General features: G+C 42.5%; 1 protein-coding gene across 2 annotated transcripts in view; it reads right to left on the reverse strand.

Annotated features, from left to right (window-relative positions):
• The window catches only part of cd276 (CD276 molecule), a 132,067-nt gene that overhangs the window by 19,561 nt on the left and 91,605 nt on the right, over positions 1-20,901 (reverse strand). Inside the window, exons 7-8 of one of the 2 annotated variants that reach the window (XM_063005153.1) lie at positions 16,350-16,387; positions 11,220-11,796 (exon numbers count right to left, since the gene is read on the reverse strand). In XM_063005153.1, the coding sequence (XP_062861223.1) occupies positions 16,365-16,387 (23 nt within the window). In that variant the 3' untranslated portion in view covers positions 11,220-11,796; positions 16,350-16,364. Of the gene's footprint in view, positions 1-11,219; positions 11,797-16,349; positions 16,388-20,901 lie in introns of those variants that run through there. The other variant, XM_063005152.1, reaches the window with a different exon arrangement.

The following is a 20,901-nucleotide window of genomic DNA, read 5'->3' on the forward strand; positions in this document are numbered from 1 at the left end:
CCATGATTTCTCAGTCTCGACACCTTCGAGACTTATTTCTTCATAACCCAGCACTTCCACCAGATAAAATGAATATTTTACAAAAAAATAAAGCCTTATGTTATGGCTGAAAGGAACAGATGCCATAAATAATCATGCCAGCTCTGATAGATCAGGCCCACGCTTTAAATGAGGATTATACATCAACTACCTGTGCAACATCTGACTTTAATTTCAACACAGAGCTCCGCTGAGCCTAGCAAGCGTAGAAAACTCCTACATGATGATACAACACAAATGATCTAAATCCATTTACTTCTATCACGATAAAGGAGGAACCAACAAACATCAAATCCAGCTACTGGATCTCTCTGAGAAGTAAAAAAAGAATACAAAGAGGAAAAGCCCATGGACTAAAAGAGAACATGATAAACCTTTCACAGACTGTGAGCAGAGGTGAGGTGCCCAGATTCCCAGGATCATGCTGTGCCAACACACTGCCCAGATTTACTAATAAGTACTTAACATGCCTTTGGCGCTCAGTTGGCGCAGCGCTGAAATACACTAAAATAGTGCACGACCACTGAGATCCAGGGTTCAAATCTCAGTATTGTTTTTGTGCTGGTTGGGAGTCATTGACTGGTGTCCAACCAATGGCCGAAAAACACCCTAACCATTGGGATGTGCACTTGTCAGTGAGCTCTCAGTGCAAGTCCCAAGCCCTGTGTCATGAAGGGCATCCGACGTAAAAACTGTGCCAAATCTGGCAACCCCTAATATATATATTTCATTCATTACTTATTCATTTACAGTCCATGTTGGAGTATAATTGAAGCAGTCAAACTAGCCCTATTTACATAAAAAAACAAAAAAACATGTAGTATCATATTGTATCACAAGAAATCCATACTACACATTTAAGTAGAAGAGCTTTTTTTCCATCAACTAAATCCTGGTCAGGGTTGCAGCAGGTCAGATTCCACCAGGTAACCACATCCCATTGTTTCAGCCACCCCATCCCAGACAAAGCCAATAATGTCTAAGTAAATCCTTCAGCCACCCCATCTCAGACAAAGCCAATCATGTCTGTGTAGATGCCCGACCAGCTGACAGCACCTTTGAGATTCGAACACGGATCTCAGGGTGGCAGGGTAACATTATAGACCCATTTTTTGACAAACAAGATACAAACGGGCAGCATTGTGGTACAATCGGTAGCACTGTCGCAAGACAGCACAAAGGGACTGGGTTTAATTCCCTGCCGGTCAGCCCAGGGTCCATACTGTGTGGAGTTTGCATGTTCTCCCTGTGTCAGTGTGTCTTTCCTCCAAATGCTCTGGTTTCCTCCCACATGTGCAAAGAGATGCAGTCAGGTTAACTGAAGCTACTAGAAAATGCCCTCAGTATGAGTGTGTGTGTTTGCCCTGTGATAAACTGGCAATCTGTCCAGGGTGTTTCCTACCTTTCGCCCAATAAATAGGACCCACTGTGACACTGACCAGGATACAGTGATTACCATTTAGCAGACGCTTTTCTCCAAAGCAACTTACAATTATGACTGTATAAAATCCAAGCAATTGAGGGTTAAGGACCTTGCTCAAGGGCCCAACAGTGGCAACCTGGCAGATGGGGCTTGAACCTGCAGCCATCTAATTACTAGTCCAGTACCCTAACCACTGAACTACCACAGTCCCAAGCAACTGTACACTGTACATTTCTATACTGTAGCTTCTGATGGCAGGACAGTACTTGCTGCTTGTCGCTTAGTTTTACAGGTTATATACCATTATGATGTGAATGCAATATTTTGGGGGATGAGTTGGGCTCCGAGTTGGGCCTCGTGGGCCGGATCTGACCAGCAGGGCTACAGGCTTCAGGCAGTTAGATGAGAAATCTGAGAAGAAAATGGATCATACTGCAGAGTAGGGGTGGGCGATATAATATCGTTCACGATAATACCGGTATAGTTGTGAATTCGATATGATTTTTGCCATATCACGATATTGTTAGCAAACGCGCGTCACTCGCTCTGAAGCGCGTAACAGTGAAATAATGGCGACCAACGCAGAGAGTAGTATCAGAGTTAGCACTGAGGATGAACTAGTCCCTAAAAGGGGAGCTACATCACTAGTGTGGAAGTTTTTCGGATACAGAAGGTCAGACTCCAAACAAACGACTGTAATTTGCAAAACGTGCAAAAATACTGTAACGACAAAAAGTGGCAACACAAATTTATTTCACCACCTAAAGCAAAAGCACCCGCGTGAGTCCGAGAATGATGTGAGGCCAAAAACTGTGTCAGTGAATTAACATAGAATACACAGGTTATCATTTGAGAATGTTTAAAACACAAAAGCGCTAAGCGGAACGCTTTCCTTCGCGTATGAGCATGGAAACTGAATCACTGAGTCAATGAGTCAGAAACGACTCTTTTCAGATGAATTATTTTTTTTATTGGAATCAAATCAGAAAACTGTGCTCTTATCTATGGTAAAGATTCATTCCTTTTGCTCACAAAACAACTCCGGTTCAAGAGATTCAGATGTATAAACCAATCAGAGCTTTGAATTCAGATTTTGGGCGGAATCTCTCTCCTCATTGGTTGCTGTATAATTGACAGATAAGTGAACGAATTACCAAAAAGCATTATCAGATATTAAACGTTTTCGGGATTTTTTTGATGCTCATTTATTTGAAGTAAAACGGATGACATAAATGTGACTGAGATTCTGCTGGTTTGTTTAAAATAAATATTGTCAATATGAATACAAATACTGCCTTGTAATAATACAAAATATAAACACTGTAATTAGTCAGAATGTATCAGAACTACAATGTTTTGTGTATTTAAGATAACTTATAAACAATATAAGGTAAGATACGGGCGGTGGCCTTCCATTGTACTTTAAGTTTACATTATATCTTATCGTATCGTATATCGCCACTTCTCAAAAGCATATCGAGATAAGAGTTTTTTAGCCATATCGCACAGCCCTACTGCAGAGTACTTGAGTTGTGAATGAGAGAGTCAATCAAAAGATCACTGGTTCAAGTCAGGTTGCCAGAGTTGGGCCCTTGAGCAAGGCCATTATCCCTCAACTGCTTAGACAGTATACTGTCAGAGTAAAATCATAAAGCAAAACAGCTCTTGAGAACTTCTAAATGATCTATTCTTATAGGTCACACAACAGTTCCATATGGGCCAGTTGGTAGAGCTTTGGGCTATTGATTGGGAAATTGTGGGTTTGAATCCCAGCTCTACCATGCAGCCACAGTTGGGTCCTTGAGTACAGCAGTATAATGGCCGACCCTGCGCTCTGACCCCTGTGACCCTGACCAGGATACAGTGATTAACTGGACATGTACATTTCTATACTGTAGCTTCTGATGGCAGGACAGTACATGCTGATTGACCTTTAGTTTTACAGGTTATATACCATTATGATGTGAATGCAATATTTTGGGGGATGAGTTGGGTTCCGAGTTGGGCCTCGTGGACCGGATCTGACCAGCAGGGCTACATTTCGATGATCCCAGCTTTAGAGTCAGTCAGGTAGTTAGGTGAGAAATCTGAGAAGAAAGTGGATCATACTGCAGAGCACTTGAGTTGTGAATGAGAGAGTCATTATCTGCCACTAATTGTCTGGACAGGGCTTCTGAGCTGAAATGTATTAAAATGCATTGAAAGGTGCTGAAGTGGACCGTTCCTGTCCTCTAATCTTAAACGGCCTCACAGAATCATGACAATATAGGTATGAGAGAAGAGCAGCTGTGTAAAGTATGATTAATAGAAGGACACACTGTGTACATCATGCACGTAGTAGAAGGGTGTGTATTGCATATTACTATAATGCATCAGTATAAAGCAGTGAATGGAAAAAATAAACTGATAATGCAAAATTTAGATAAATGCGATGGGGGTTATCATTTGCACTCGTTTTTTTAAAAGGGGACTGTTACAGATATATAAATCACTGAGAAATATTTCATCATCACAAAGCATTATGGTTCTTGATGGTGGATTTGAATAATACGATCAGCTGTTTTTAAATACGTAATTCTGCATAGTGCATTAATGAAGTGATCAATAATGCGACTGTCATGCAAAAGCAACGAGAATTGATCTGTTATGATTCAGCAAAGTTTGCTTGCCTATAGATCTTGTTTATTTTAATACTAAATGTACTCCCTTATTTTGGGCAGCACCATGGTATGGTGGGTAACACAGCGAGGAGGTCCTGGATTCGATTCCCAGGTTAAGTGGTCCGGGTCCTTTCTGTGTGGAGTTTGCATGTTCTCCCCGTGCCCTGGTTTCCTCCCGCAGTCCAAACACAAGTAAGTTAGGTGAATTAGAGACTGAATTGTTCATGACGATGTTTGAACTTGAACTGATCAATCATGTGTAACCTGTAACTACCTGTCCTGTCATGAATGTAACCAAAGTGTGAAACATGACCTTTATAGTCCAAATAAATATATAAAATAAATACATATTCCTATAAGTAGTCTTAGTAGACGGCAGGTCTTGTCAAGATAAAGACCTGCAGACACTTGGGGTGATTTTGAGGCTTGAAAGTAGGTGAGAACCCAAGATTTAAGAAGGGAACATTCATTCATTCATTGTCTGTTTTACCACCGTTTACACAATTCAGGGTCGTAGTGGGTATGATACATTAGGCAAAAGGTAGGAAACATCCTAAACAGGTCACCAGTCTATCACAGGGCAAACACACACATACACATTCGCATCAAGGGCAATTTAGTATCTCCACTTAACCTGACTGCATGTCTTTAGACTGTGGGCGGAAACCAACAAAGAGGAGAACATGCAAACTCCAGAACCTTCTCGTTGTGAGGCGACAGTGCTACCCACCGAGCCACCATGCCATCCAGCACAGAACAAACTTAGTTTGTTGTAGCCTAGTGGTTAAGGTACTGCATTAATAATCAAAAGATCACTGGTTCAAGCCAGGTTGCCAGAGTTGGGCCCTTGAGGAAGGCCCTTATCCCTCAATTTCTTAGACAGTTTACTGTTTGTTTGTTTGTTTGTTTATTAGGACCTGTCAAGATAAAGACCTGCAGACACTTGGGGTGATTTTAAGGCTTAAAAGTGTATGAGAACACAAGACTTGGACTTAAGAAGAGAACATTCATTCATTCATTCATTCATTCATTCATTCATTCATTCATTCATTCATTCATTCATTCATTCATTCATTCATTCATTCATTCATTCATTCATTCATTCATTCATTCATTCATTCATTCATTCATTCATTCATTCATTCATTCATTCATTGTCTGTTTTACCACTGATTTATCCTATTCAGGGTTTTGGTGGGTCCGATTCATTGGGTGAAAAATAGGAAACACCCCGGACAGGTCAACAGTCCATCACAGGACACACACATTCACATCAAGGGCAATTTAGTATCTCCACCTAACCTGACTGCATGTTTTTAGACTGTAGAAGGAAACCCACGAAGACACAAGAAGAACATGCAAACTCCAGAACATTCTTGCTGTGAGGCGACAGTGCTAACCACCAAGCCACCATGCCACCCAGAAGGGAACAAACTTGGTTTGTTGTAGCCTAGTGGTTAAGGTACTAGATTAGTAATCAAAAGGTCGCTGGTTCAAACCAGGTTGCCAAACTTGGGCCCTCAATTGCTTAGACAGTATACTGTTAGAGTATTGTATTGTAAAAATATCTGCTAACAATGTAAATGTGAAATATAAATGTATATATATTAGGGCTGTCGAAGTTAACGCGATAATAACGCATTAACGCAATCTCAATTTAACGCGATTATAAAAATTAGTGCCGTTAACGCAAATTCTAGTTCATGTTGAGACTTGACTGGTAGAACAAACGTTTTAATGTCGGACTTGCCACCGTTTTTTATTTGCGGTTTGTTAACATAATGTTACCGAGCGTGGTAGTGTCGTAGTAATGCACTTGCATAATAAAGAAGCTGCCAGTCCTCCATTCACGTAACGCTAGGACGGACACTTAAAAATCCTCCTTTTGGAGTGAACTGGTTTCATTTTTGATCAATATTATTTACCATTGGCTCAGGTACATGTCGAAACAAATGCTTTGTATTTCATTGGTTTAACAGCCTCATTTGACTCCTTATAGAGCTACCACTGGCCAATCGGAGAAGGTCCGCCCTCTAAATGCTAGTCTGTGATTGGGTGGTTGAATTTCGCCCGCCCTCTCTGTTTTGTAAACACCGCGCTACCTGAGTCAATCACTCAGCTCTCATGATCAGGAACGCGGTGAAAATGCCAAAAAGTAAACTTTTGAGGCAGCGATGAACGGACCTAAATATGAAAAGACACAACATTTAGTGAGTAAAACAGTCATTTGTTATATAATTCTTGCTTAAATTGGTCAAAAACTGTTATATGGGTTCTGGATTCATTCTGTGTGTTGCAGTAGCATGTCCCCCTGTTCCTAATAAGATGTCCGGCTTTTTGGGGTGTAATGTCCTCCTTTTTGTTACTATGAATCTGGCCACCCTAGTCTAAACACACTCAGTTCGTGTAGAAACGTCCATTAAACCACTGGATAGTATTACTGCCTAGTATGTGAGTGAATAAAACTCCCTTACAGTTTTCTCTTGTCCCAGCAGTTTTTAACATTAGTACATTTAGCATAAAATATGTTCACCATTGTAATTGTAACATTTCACTTTAAAATCCTTGTTTTCTATAACATTTACACAGATTTTTTTTTAATGCGATTAATCGCGATTAACTATATGAAATTCTGAGATTAATCGCGATTAAAAATTTTAATAGTTTGACAGCCCTAATATATATATACAGTGTATCACAAAAGTGAGTACACCCCTCACATTTCTGCAAATATTTCATTATATCTTTTCATGGGACAACACTATAGACATGAAACTTGGATATAACTTAGAGTAGTCAGTGTACAACTTGTATAGCAGTGTAGATTTACTGTCTTCTGAAAATAACTCAACACACAGCCATTAATGTCTAAATAGCTGCAACATAAGTGAGTACACCCCACAGTGAACATGTCCAAATTGTGCCCAAATGTGTCGTCGTCCCTCCCTGGTGTCATGTGTCAAGGTCCCAGGTGTAAATGGGGAGCAGGGCTGTTAAATTTGGTGTTTTGGGTACAATTCTCTCATACTGGCCACTGGATATTCAACATGGCACCTCATGGCAAAGAACTCTCTGAGGATGTGAGAAATAGAATTGTTGCTCTCCACAAAGATGGCCTGGGCTATAAGAAGATTGCTAACACCCTGAAACTGAGCTACAGCATGGTGGCCAAGGTCATACAGCGGTTTTCCAGGACAGGTTCCACTCGGAACAGGCTTCGCCAGGGTCGACCAAAGAAGTCGAGTCCACGTGTTCGGCGTCATATCCAGAGGTTGGCTTTAAAAAATAGACACATGAGTGCTGCCAGCATTGCTGCAGAGGTTGAAGACGTGGGAGGTCAGCCTGTCAGTGCTCAGACCATACGCCGCACACTGGATCAACTCGGTCTGCATGGTCGTCATCCCAGAAGGAAGCTGACGCACAAGAAAGCCCGCAAACAGTTTGCTGAAGACAAGCAGTCCAAGAACATGGATTACTGGAATGCCCTGTGGTCTGACGAGACCAAGATAAACTTGTTTGGCTCAGATGGTGTCCAGCATGTGTGGCGGCGCCCTGGTGAGAAGTACCAAGACAACTGTATCTTGCCTACAGTCAAGCATGGTGGTGGTAGCATCATGGTCTTGGGCTGCATGAGTGTTGCTGGCACTGGGGAGCTGTGGTTCATTGAGGGAAACATGAATTCCAACATGTACTGTGACATTCTGAAACAGAGCATGATCCCCTCCCTTCGAAAACTGGGCCTCATGGCAGTTTTCCAACAGGATAACGACCCCAAACACAACCTCCAAGATGACAACTGCCTTGCTGAGGAAGCTGAAGGTAAAGGTGATGGACTAAACCCAATTGAGCACCTGTGGCGCATCCTCAAGTGGAAGGTGGAGGAGTTCAAGGTGTCTAACATCCACCAGCTCCGTGATGTCATCATGGAGGAGTGGAAGAGGATTCCAGTAGCAACCTGTGCAGCTCTGGTGAATTCCATGCCCAGGAGGGTTAAGGCAGTGCTGGATAATAATGGTGGTCACACAAAATATTGACACTTTGGGCACAATTTGGACATGTTCACTGTGGGGTGTACTCACTTATGTTGCAGCTATTTAGACATTAATGGCTGTGTGTTGAGTTATTTTCAGAAGACAGTAAATCTACACTGCTATACAAGTTGTACACTGACTACTCTAAGTTATATCCAAGTTTCATGTCTATAGTGTTGTCCCATGAAAAGATATAATGAAATATTTGCAGAAATGTGAAGGGTGTACTCACTTTTGTGATACACTGTATATACTATATATATATATATATATATATATATATATATATATATATATATATATATATATATATATATATATATATATACAGGGGTTGGACAAAATAACTGAAACACCTGGTTTTAGACCACAATAATTTATTAGTATGGTGTAGGGCCTCCTTTTGCGGCCAATACAGCGTCAATTCGTCTTGGAAATGACATATACAAGTCCTGCACAGTGGTCAGAGGGATTTTAAGCCATTCTTCTTGCAGGATAGTGGCCAGGTCACTACGTGATGCTGGTGGAGGAAAACGTTTCCTGACTCGCTTCTCCAAAACACCCCAAAGTGGCTCAATAATATTTAGATCTGGTGACTGTGCAGGCCATGGGAGATGTTCAACTTCACTTTCATGTTCATCAAACCAATCTTTCACCAGTCTTGCTGTGTGTATTGGTGCATTGTCATCCTGATACACGGCACCGCCATTGGATGCACATGGTCCTCCAGAATGGTTCGGTAGTCCTTGGCAGTGACGTGCCCATCTAGCACAAGTATTGGGCCAAGGGAATGCCATGATATGGCAGCCCAAACCATCACTGATCCACCCCCATGCTTCACTCTGGGCATGCAACAGTCTGGGTGGTACGCTTCTTTGGGGCTTCTCCACACCGTAACTCTCCCGGATGTGGGGAAAACAGTAAAGGTGGACTCATCAGAGAACAATACATGTTTCACATTGTCCACAGCCCAAGATTTGCGCTCCTTGCACCATTGAAACCGACGTTTGGCATTGGCACGAGTGACCAAAGGTTTGGCTATAGCAGCCCGGCCGTGTATATTGACCCTGTGGAGCTCCCGACGGACAGTTCTGGTGGAAACAGGAGAGTTGAGGTGCACATTTAATTCTGCCGTGATTTGGGCAGCCGTGGTTTTATGTTTTTTGGATACAATCCGGGTTAGCACCCGAACATCCCTTTCAGACAGCTTGCTCTTGCGTCCACAGTTAATCCTGTTGGATGTGGTTTGTCCTTCTTGGTGGTATGCTGACATTACCCTGGATACCGTGGCTCTTGATACATCACAAAGACTTGCTGTCTTGGTCACAGATGCGCCAGCAAGACGTGCACCAACAATTTGTCCTCTTTTGAACTCTGGTATGTCACCCATAATGTTGTGTGCATTGCAATATTTTGAGCAAAACTGTGCTCTTACCCTGCTAATTGAACCTTCACACTCTGCTCTTACTGGTGCAATGTGCAATTAATGAAGATTGCCACCAGACTGGTCCAATTTAGCCATGAAACCTACCACACTAAAATGACAGGTGTTTCAGTTATTTTGTCCAACCCCTGTACATATACAGTATATACTGTATATATATATATACACACCGATCAGCCATAACATTAAAACCACCTCCTTGTTTCTACACTCACTGTCTATTTTATCAGCTCCACTTACCATATAGAAGCACTTTGTAGTTCTACAATTACTGACTGTAGTCCATCTGTTTCTCTGCATGCTTTGTTAGCCCCCATTCAAGACTCTCACAGGACCACTACAGAGTAGGTATTATTTGGGTGGTGGGTCATTCTCAGCACTGCAGTAACACTGACATGGTGGTGGTGTGTTAGTGTGTGTTGTGCTGGTATGAGTGGATCAGACACAGCAATGCTGCTGGAATTTTTAAACACCTCACTGTCACTGCTGGACTGAGAAGAGAGTCCACCAACCAAAAATATCCAGCCAGCAGCGCCCCGTGGGCAGCATCCTGTGACCACTGATGAAGATCTCAAAGATGACCAACTCAAACAGCATTTATTACCAGACAAAACAAAGTTACGGAGTAGACCGGACGTAAGGAACACACTTTGGGTGTTACTGTCTCCTATCACCCCTAGGTGGGAGCGTCTCGTTGCAGTAAAAAAAGCTCAGAGTTCCAACTGATTTATCATCATTGATGAGTAATGTCGTCATGCACGTTGTGTTTTTTATTATGCTCATTGTACAATTTTATTTTAAATCCCCTCCCCCCCCTCGGCTGGTTTACTTAAGTTTGAGATGTTTTATTTAAGCCGTGAAAAACCTCTTTCGGTGACTGGGCAGGTTTCAGAAAAACCACGACACGGTCTGGCTTGATATCAGCACCCTTCATAGCCAAGCTTTTAATGGCATTCCCCAGATGCTTAATCTCGTTAACAGAATGTCACCTGGCCTTAAGAGACCTTGGTGTAAATTAAAAACTCTGGTAATTCTAGACAGCAATCAAAAAACGAATTGTTTGGCCAGGAATTCAAGCATTAAAAAACACACACACGCACGCACACACACACACACACACACGTCCGTGCTTCTATACTAGTGAACTCTGAAAATGCTTTTCGTTTGTGGTTCGTCTAGGTAAAATGAACTGTCTGGCTCTGCGATTACTTTTTTCCACATTGCTCCAGCATTCTCATCTCTTTCCTTCTCTCTGGCTCTCACTTTTCCTCCCATTTCATACTGTTTTTGCTTAACTAACGTCTCTCGAACAAGCACATCTGTTCCTCCAGCTAGAGTTGAGGCTTGTTTCCCACACTGGATGATATTTACAGTTTTATTATGACCTCTTTTCCTGCTGTGTTAATGTAGTGTGGATTAAATGCACGTGGTAGCCTTTACTCACACAGCACTAGTTTGCTATCTCTGTATAACGGACCGCTTTAGACCACATCCAAAATTCTAATTATTGACACAGCTTGGCATCACATCTGGTACTTTCTTTTGAACATTTTATTTGAGTTTAAACTTGACCATAAAGGCTTTATTTCATTGCAGCCACAGAAGTAAAAGTGGATTCTGGCATACTGGGTGACGAATATGGTCTGGCTTTCAGTCTGCATTTAAACTCATCCCAAAAGTTTAAACAGTTATACACTGATCAGCCATAACATTAAAACCACCTCCTTGTTTCTACACTCACTGTCCATTTTATCAGCTCCACTTACTATACAGAAGCACTTTGTAGTTCTACAATTACTGACTGTAGTCCATTTGTTTCTCTGCATGCTTTTTTAGCCCCCTTTTATGCTGTTCTTCAATGGTCAGGACCCCCACAGGATCACCACAGAGCAGGAATTATGTGGTGGATCACTCTCAGCACTGCAGTGACACTGACATGGTGCTGGTGTGTTAGTGTGTGTTGTGCTGGTATAAATGGATCAGACACAGAAATGCTGATGGAGTTTTTAAACACCTCACTGTCACTGCTGGACTAGAATAGTCCACCAACCAAAAATATATCCAGCCAACAGCACCCCATGAGCAGCGTCCTGTGACCACTGATGAAGGTCTAGAAGATGACCAACTGAAACAGCAGCAATAGATGAGTGATCGTCTCTGACTTTACATCTACAAGGTGAACCAACCAGGTAGGAGTGTCTAATAGAGTGGACAGAAACAAGGAGGTGGTTTTAATGTTATGGCTGATCAGTGTATATATATAATTGTATGTGCTACATACACACAGATACAAAAAAGAACATGTCAATCAGACAGAGATCAGAACCAGGTTTGTAATCAAGTCCCAGGACCCATGTTGCTATGCCACACACACACACTAACTACCACACAACCTATGGATCACCACACCTCCCAAGAAGCCAAAAACAAAAACAAAGCTCTTCACGATGATGACTAATTTGACCCGAACCACTCTATATAATCAAAATCAGCCAAGTGGAGTAAAGTCTCATTTTCCATTGGTCAGAGGCACTTTAGCCATCAGCTTAAATTCTGCATCACTTTCAAGTCACTTTGGAGTTTCTGCCAAACGAATAAATTAAATTATGTGTTTTGAAGTGCATTATACTGAGATTTTACTCATGAACTGAGCAAAACACATATTTCATTCTCAAAACTGTTTTATACTGGTCAGTGTTGTGGCAGGTCCGGTTCTAATAGGAAACACTGGGCGGAATACCCAAGACAGGGCACCAATCCATAGCAGGGCTTGGCCACCCCCAACCTTCAGACATAGCCCATCTTTCTGTGATCTCAGCTATGGTGGGCTAGCATAATAGACTGCTGTGCCACCTGTGTGTCATACACATTTAATAATACTTCATTAATTTTTTCGTTGTCTGCTTTACCACTGCTTTATCCTAATCAGGGTTGCGATGGGTCTGATTTGGGGCGAAAGGCCAAACCCTGGACAGGTCGCCAGTCCCTCACAGAACACAATCACACACACTTGCACATAGGTCATTTTAAGTAGCTCCAATTAACCTGACTGCATGTGTTTTGACTCGTCAGAGGAAACCAGAGCACCCGGAAAAAACCCACACAGATCTGAGAAGAACATGCAAATTCCACACAGAAAGGACCCAGGTTGTCCGGCTGAGGAATTGAACCCGGGCCCTTCTTGATGTGAGGTAGTAGCTCTACCAACCTGGGGATACAAAATTGTCCATGAGTAGCCGCTCAGGTGGCGCAGCGGTAAAACACACACTGTTCACCAGAGCTGAGATCTCGAATACATCGTATCGAATCTTGGCTCTGCCTTGCCAGCTGAGAGGCTACATGAACAACGATTGGTCTGTTGTTCAGAAAAGGGGCGGGACTAAAGCCGGACGGGGACTCTCTCTCTCAGACTAGTGCGATTACGACCTCTGCTGGCTTGTTGGTGGCACCTGCACGGAGATGGGGAAGGAGTGCGGTAGAGGGTGTGGCTCTCCGTGCACAGCGCTGTACCGCACTGTGCTCGTCAAGTGTAAGTGATAAGACGTTCGATTGCTGTGCACGTTTCGGAGGGGGCGTGGAGCACCCTCGTCCTCGCCAATCAGGAGCAGGGACCAGCGTTAGTGAGAGGATGATTGACTACCCATCAAATTGGATGCGCTAAAAAGTGGGAGAAGAAGGGGTCAAATTAAAAAACTTTTAAAAAATTGTCCATGACTGTGTTTGGTTTAAAATTAACATGACCGTGAAATTAAAAGGAAATTAAATGCTTCCAACTTTTTAGCAACAGTTTGGGGAAGGCCCTTTCCTGTTCTAGCATTACTATGCCCCTGTGCAGAAAGCAAGACCTATAAAGACATGCAGTAAAACTCCAGTGGCCTGCACAGAGCTCTGACCTCAGGCCTACTGAACAGCTCTGGAATGAACTGGAATGTCAGTTGAAGCTTTCTTGATCAAAATCAGTGCCCGGCCATACAAATGCTCTTTAAACCTGAGTGGGCACAAATTCCTAGTCTTGAGAGAAGCCTTCTCAGAAGAGTGGTTGTTGTTATAAGATTACATAAGGTTAGGTTTTAAAACTATTTGTTTTCACTCATGATCAGGTGTCCAAATACTTATGGTCATATAGTGTATATTAACTGTGAATTTATTTCAATTGAACATTACAGTCAAACAATTTAGGAAGGGGTGTCTGAAAATGAAGGTGTTTGCTCAGCCAGTCTCCTGACTTAAATTCCCAAAGGTTACAACTGTAATCGAAGCGACTGTGTTATGCATCTAAGAAAAGGGGTGGTAGGTGGGTGGGTGTGGTGGGGGTAGGGGGGTAAGGTTCGAGCAGGACACCTTGTTGAGCATACGTCCATATGTTAAGTAAAATTTTAAACAGGCAGTTCTGAAATCAGAGACATCATGAGACTTGGATGAAAAACAGCTTGACTTGTTATGTCAGCGTAGCACAAGCACACACACACACACACACACACACACACACACACACACACACACACCTCGGCTTATTATACTAACACCTGTGAGTGAGTACGTAATGATGCAAAGTGTCTCTGATTAGCGGTAACCAGGCTCAGTCTGGAATGACAGCGCAATGAAATAAATTCCTCATGCCAAATGCTGACCTGCCTCATTTGTCTGGAATTAAAACATCTTGACCTCTGCACCGTCCATCATGAAATGCCGCATTAAAATGCTGCCCTGCACTGCCCCGACGAAAAATAAAAAAGCCACGGCATGTCAGGTGGAGAAAGAAAAAATGATCCAAAGTCCAAAAGACAGAGTCCAGTATCGAACAGTTTTATTTCATCAGGATTGAAAAACCTTTTATTGTTATTTATTTATTTTCACCAACCACTTCATCCTGGTCAGGGTCATGGTGGGTCACCCATTTCCTCAGTTTATTTATGCCTAGAGGTGATTTAAAGCTGCCAGTTAAGCAAAGTTCTAGGAGGTTCTAGGAGAGAAAATAGGCCAAGGCCCACAATGGATTGGCATCCAGTAACACTTTACGGTGTGCAACCCTGTCTTCACTCTGGCAGCAACTTGATGCCATAAAGCAGGGGTGTCAAACTCACGTCATTTGATCCGGCCCGCGAGAGCTTAAACGACTGTATGATTGTCGTGATGGTTCGAGTCGTTACAGAGACGCGCTTATAATTTAATGCACTCCTGCGCCTTTGAGAGACAACGTGACATCGTAGTCATGGCAACTAACTTTAACCTTCGCTAAGAAGCCATGTGACTTTTACGGCAAAAGAACGCGGGGTAGCGTAGTCAGTAATGTAAACAATAATAAATAAATACAAATAATTATATTGCAATATAATACAGAAGCATCGTCTGTAAGTAGTGGCGTTTATATTCTCAGTTGTTAGTAAATGTTTAGTGAGTATATCACAGCGTTTTAGTTACAAATTTACCGTAATTAAATACTGTTGTTGCTGTTACTATAGCAATTAGTATTTTTACACACAATTTTAACTCGTTATTTTACGTTTGGTTAAATCTCATATTGTACCAGATGTAACACTTGACTACAGCTGTGTGCTTTTACTGTATTAGGTTCTTTATTGTTTTTACCGTTTGTATTTTTACTTTATTTTGATGCACACAGTGTATCACACAGCTGGGGAGCAAATAAACCGACTGTATTCTGAAGAGAGCTGTCTGTCTGTGTCTGTCTGTCTGTCTGTCTGTCTGTCTGTCTGAGAAAGGGGGATAAACTATTAGTGAGGGCAGAATGATTGTCTTAAAAATACACTGTAAAATCCTAAACAAACTGCATCTTTCAAAATGCAGGCTGATTTTGTGACCTGCAAAGTGACACATCCCGCCAGTAGATGATGTTACACATATTTACACATGATCCTAAAATGTACAAGAAGATAAGTAAGAAAATTAAGCAGAAGGAGGAAATGTAATGAAAGTGAAAACAAGTTTGTGCTTCAGGAAGAGAAACCGGTGCGTCTCTTGTATTATGAGGCCGTGTCTGTGGTAAAGTAGAACAATATAAATGCAGAATTCAGCCTCCAAGAAAAACAGCAATGTGACTGCAATCACAGCAGGATACGTTACAATCGGCCCTTTGAGGGCCACCATAATGCTGATGTGGCCCTCGGTGAAAATGAGTTTGACACCCCTGTCATAAAGTGATCGGGTGGCGAGTTCTGAGGATAAGTGGCAGCGAGACCGTTGATGATGCAACAAAGTTGTGCAAAGGTGTATCCAATTATTACATCATAATTCGCCTTAGTGCTGCTGACCTTCCACTCCTGACCAGGGCCTGTCCCCCCCAAAAAAGCATACTGCTCCCCATCGTCCCCCCTCTCTGTGCAGGTGTCATCGATCAGTGAGCAGAGGTCGTAATTGCAGTGGTTATAAGTAAGGCAACCCTGTTCAACCATTGTCCCGCCCTTTACGGACACACGTGTCTGTGTAGGTGCCCGGTTGGCTGATAGCCACACACACTTTCTCTCAAATATACACCCCTATACTCACTCGTACAGACAAACACACTCTCAGATAATCTCTCTCTCACACACACACACACACCATAAACAGACAGACACACAGACTGAGCTGCAGTAAATACAAATAAGCATTGCACAGTAAAGTGGACACACACACATACTACTACACTCACTCTTATACACACTCTCGGATTCCAAACTGCCTTTGGGAACGATTTGGAGTAAATTTTAAAAAAGATTTAGCATGCAGGTAATGAAGGGTAAAACACGTACCTGCTCTCGTTGCCTTTAGCTCTGTAGAAGCGCTGTGGCTGAAAAACACAGCAAATGAAAAACTTACACACACAAAACACCTTTGTACACACACACACACACACTCTCTTTTACAGACATACACACACCCCCTCAGACAAGGTTATCAACACAAGGTCAGGAGGTGTGCTGAGTTTGGGATGCTGCACTCAGAAACGTCTTCAGTCCAAACACCCCAGAGACTGAGCTACAGTAAATACAGAACAGCATTACACACTGTTACACACACTCTCTTACACACACACACACTCACTCAAACACACGCACAGAGACTGAGCTACAGTAAATACAGAACAGCATTACACACTGTTACACACACTCTTACACACACACACACACTCACTCAAACACACGCACAGAGACTGAGCTACAGTAAATACAGAACAGCATTACACACTGTTACACACACTCTCTTACACACACACACACTCACTCAAACACACACGCACAGAGACAGCTACAGTAAATACAGAACAGCATTACACACTGTTACACACACTCTCTTACACACACACACACTCACTCAAACACACACGCACAGAGACAGCTACAGTAAATACAGAACAGCATTACACACTGTTACACACACTCTCTTACACACACACACTCACTCAAACACACGCACAGAGACTGAGCTACAGTAAATACAGAACAGCATTACACACTGTTACACACACTCTCTTACACACACACACACTCACTCAAACACACACGCACAGAGACTGAGCTACAGTAAATACAGAACAGCATTACACACTGTTACACACACTCTCTTACACACACACAAACACACACTCACTCAAACACACACGCACAGAGACTGAGCTACAGTAAATACAGAACAGCATTACACACTGTTACACACACTCTCTTACACACACACAAACACACACTCACTCAAACACACACGCACAGAGACTGAGCTACAGTAAATACAGAACAGCATTACACACTGTTACACACACTCTCTTACACACACACACACACACTCACTCAAACACACACACACAGAGACTGAGCTACAGTAAATACAGAACAGCATTACACACTGTTACACACACTCTCTTACACACACACACACACACACACACTCAAACACACACGCACAGAGACTGAGCTACAGTAAATACAGAACAGCATTACACACTTACACACACTCTCTTACACACACACACACTCAAACACACACGCACAGAGACTGAGCTACAGTAAATACAGAACAGCATTACACACTTACACACACTCTCTTACACACACACACACTCACTCAAACACACGCAGAGACTGAGCTACAGTAAATACAGAACAGCATTACACACTGTTACACACACTCTCTTACACACACACACACTCACTCAAACACACACGCACAGAGACTGAGCTACAGTAAATACAGAACAGCATTACACACTGTTACACACACTCTCTTACACACACACAAACACACACTCACTCAAACACACACGCACAGAGACTGAGCTACAGTAAATACAGAACAGCATTACACACTGTTACACACACTCTCTTACACACACACACACACTCAAACACACACGCACAGAGACTGAGCTACAGTAAATACAGAACAGCATTACACACTGTTACACACACTCTCTTACACAAACACACACACACACACACTCACTCAAACACACACACACAGAGACTGAGCTACAGTAAATACAGAACAGCATTACACACTGTTACACACACTCTCTTACACAAACACACACACACACACACTCAAACACACACGCACAGAGACTGAGCTACAGTAAATACAGAACAGCATTACACACTTACACACACTCTCTTACACACACACACACACTCACTCAAACACACACGCACAGAGACTGAGCTACAGTAAATACAGAACAGCATTACACACTGTTACACACACTCTCTTACACACACACACACACACTCACTCAAACACACACACACACAGAGACTGAGCAGCACAGAGACTGAGCTACAGTAAATACAGAACAGCATTACACACTGTTACACACTCTCTTACACACACACACACTCAAACACACACGCACAGAGGCTGAGCTACAGTAAATACAGAACAGCATTACACACTGTTACACACACTCTCTTACACACACACACACACTCACTCAAACACACACGCACAGAGACTGAGCTACAGTAAATACAGAACAGCATTACACACTGTTACACACACTCTCTCACACACACACACACTCAAACACACACGCACAGAGACTGAGCTACAGTAAATACAGAACAGCATTACACACTGTTACACACACTCTCTTACACACACACACACACACACACACACTCAAACACACACACAGAGACTGAGCTACAGTAAATACAGAACAGCATTACACACTGTTACACACTCTCTTACACACACACACACACACACTCACTCAAACACACACGCACAGAGACTGAGCTACAGTAAATACAGAACAGCATTACACACTGTTACACACACTCTCTTACACACACACACACACACACACACTCAAACACACACACAGAGACTGAGCTACAGTAAATACAGAACAGCATTACACACTGTTACACACTCTCTTACACACACACACACACACACTCACTCAAACACACACGCACAGAGACTGAGCTACAGTAAATACAGAACAGCATTACACACTGTTACACACACTCTCTTACACACACACACACTCACTCAAACACACACGCACAGAGACTGAGCTACAGTAAATACAGAACAGCATTACACACTGTTACACACACTCTCTTACACACACACACTCAAACACACACGCACAGAGACTGAGCTACAGTAAATACAGAACAGCATTACACACTGTTACACACACTCTCTTACACACACACACACTCACTCAAACACACACGCACAGAGACTGAGCTACAGTAAATACAGAACAGCATTACACACTGTTACACACACTCTCTTACACACACACACACTCAAACACACACGCACAGAGACTGAGCTACAGTAAATACAGAACAGCATTACACACTGTTACACACTCTCTTACACACACACACACACACACTCAAACACACACGCACAGAGGCTGAGCTACAGTAAATACAGAACAGCATTACACACTGTTACACACACTCTCTTACACACACACACTCACTCAAACACACACACGCACAGAGGCTGAGCTACAGTAAATACAGAACAGCATTACACACTGTTACACACACTCTCTTACACAAACACACACACACACACTCAAACACACGCACAGAGACTGAGCTACAGTAAATACAGAACAGCATTACACACTGTTACACACACTCTCTTACACACACACACACACACTCAAACACACACGCACAGAGACTGAGCTACAGTAAATACAGAACAGCATTACACACTGTTACACACACTCTCACTCACACACACACACACACTCAAACACACATGCACAGAGACTGAGCTACAGTAAATACAGAACAGCATTACACACTGTTACACACACTCTCACTCACACACACACACACACTCAAACACACATGCACAGAGACTGAGCTACAGTAAATACAGAACAGCATTACACACTGTTACACACACTCTCTTACACACACACACACACTCACTCAAACACACACGCACAGAGACTGAGCTACAGTAAATACAGAACAGCATTACACACTGTTACACACACTCTCTTACACACACACACACACACTCAAACACACACGCACAGAGACTGAGCTACAGTAAATACAGAACAGCATTACACACTGTTACACACACTCTCACTCACACACACACACACACTCAAACACACATGCACAGAGACTGAGCTACAGTAAATACAGAACAGCATTACACACTGTTACACACACTCTCTTACACACACACACACTCACTCAAACACACACGCACAGAGACTGAGCTACAGTAAATACAGAACAGCATTACACACTGTTACACACACTCTCTTACACACACACACACACTCAAACACACACGCACAGAGACTGAGCTACAGTAAATACAGAACAGCATTACACACTGTTACACACACACACACACTCAAACACACACGCACAGAGACTGAGCCACAGTAAATACAGAACAGCATTACACACTGTTACACACACTCTCTTACACTTACACACACACACACACACACACACACACACACACACACACTCTCTCTCACACTCACACACCTATACTCACTCATACACACAAACTGAGCTACAGTAAATACAGAACAGTATTACACAGTGCAAAGTGTTACACTGCCTTTTTACACACTCACTCAAACACACTCACTCCTGAATTCCAAACTGCCCTTAGGAACAACAGTGAAAACACACACCAATGATTTGAAGTAACATTTAAAATAGATTATCATACAGGTGTGAATACGACATTCAGGTCTGCACATTCAGTCTAAGCGCTCAGGTATTAAGTAAGTCGTTCACACTTGTGCGTAAGCGCTGTGTCTGGCCCTCACAGACCCCATCATGAGGTGAATGAGATGTTTTC

Source organism: Trichomycterus rosablanca, chromosome 11 (genome assembly GCF_030014385.1).
Source record: "Trichomycterus rosablanca isolate fTriRos1 chromosome 11, fTriRos1.hap1, whole genome shotgun sequence".
Lineage (NCBI taxonomy): Eukaryota > Metazoa > Chordata > Actinopteri > Siluriformes > Trichomycteridae > Trichomycterus > Trichomycterus rosablanca.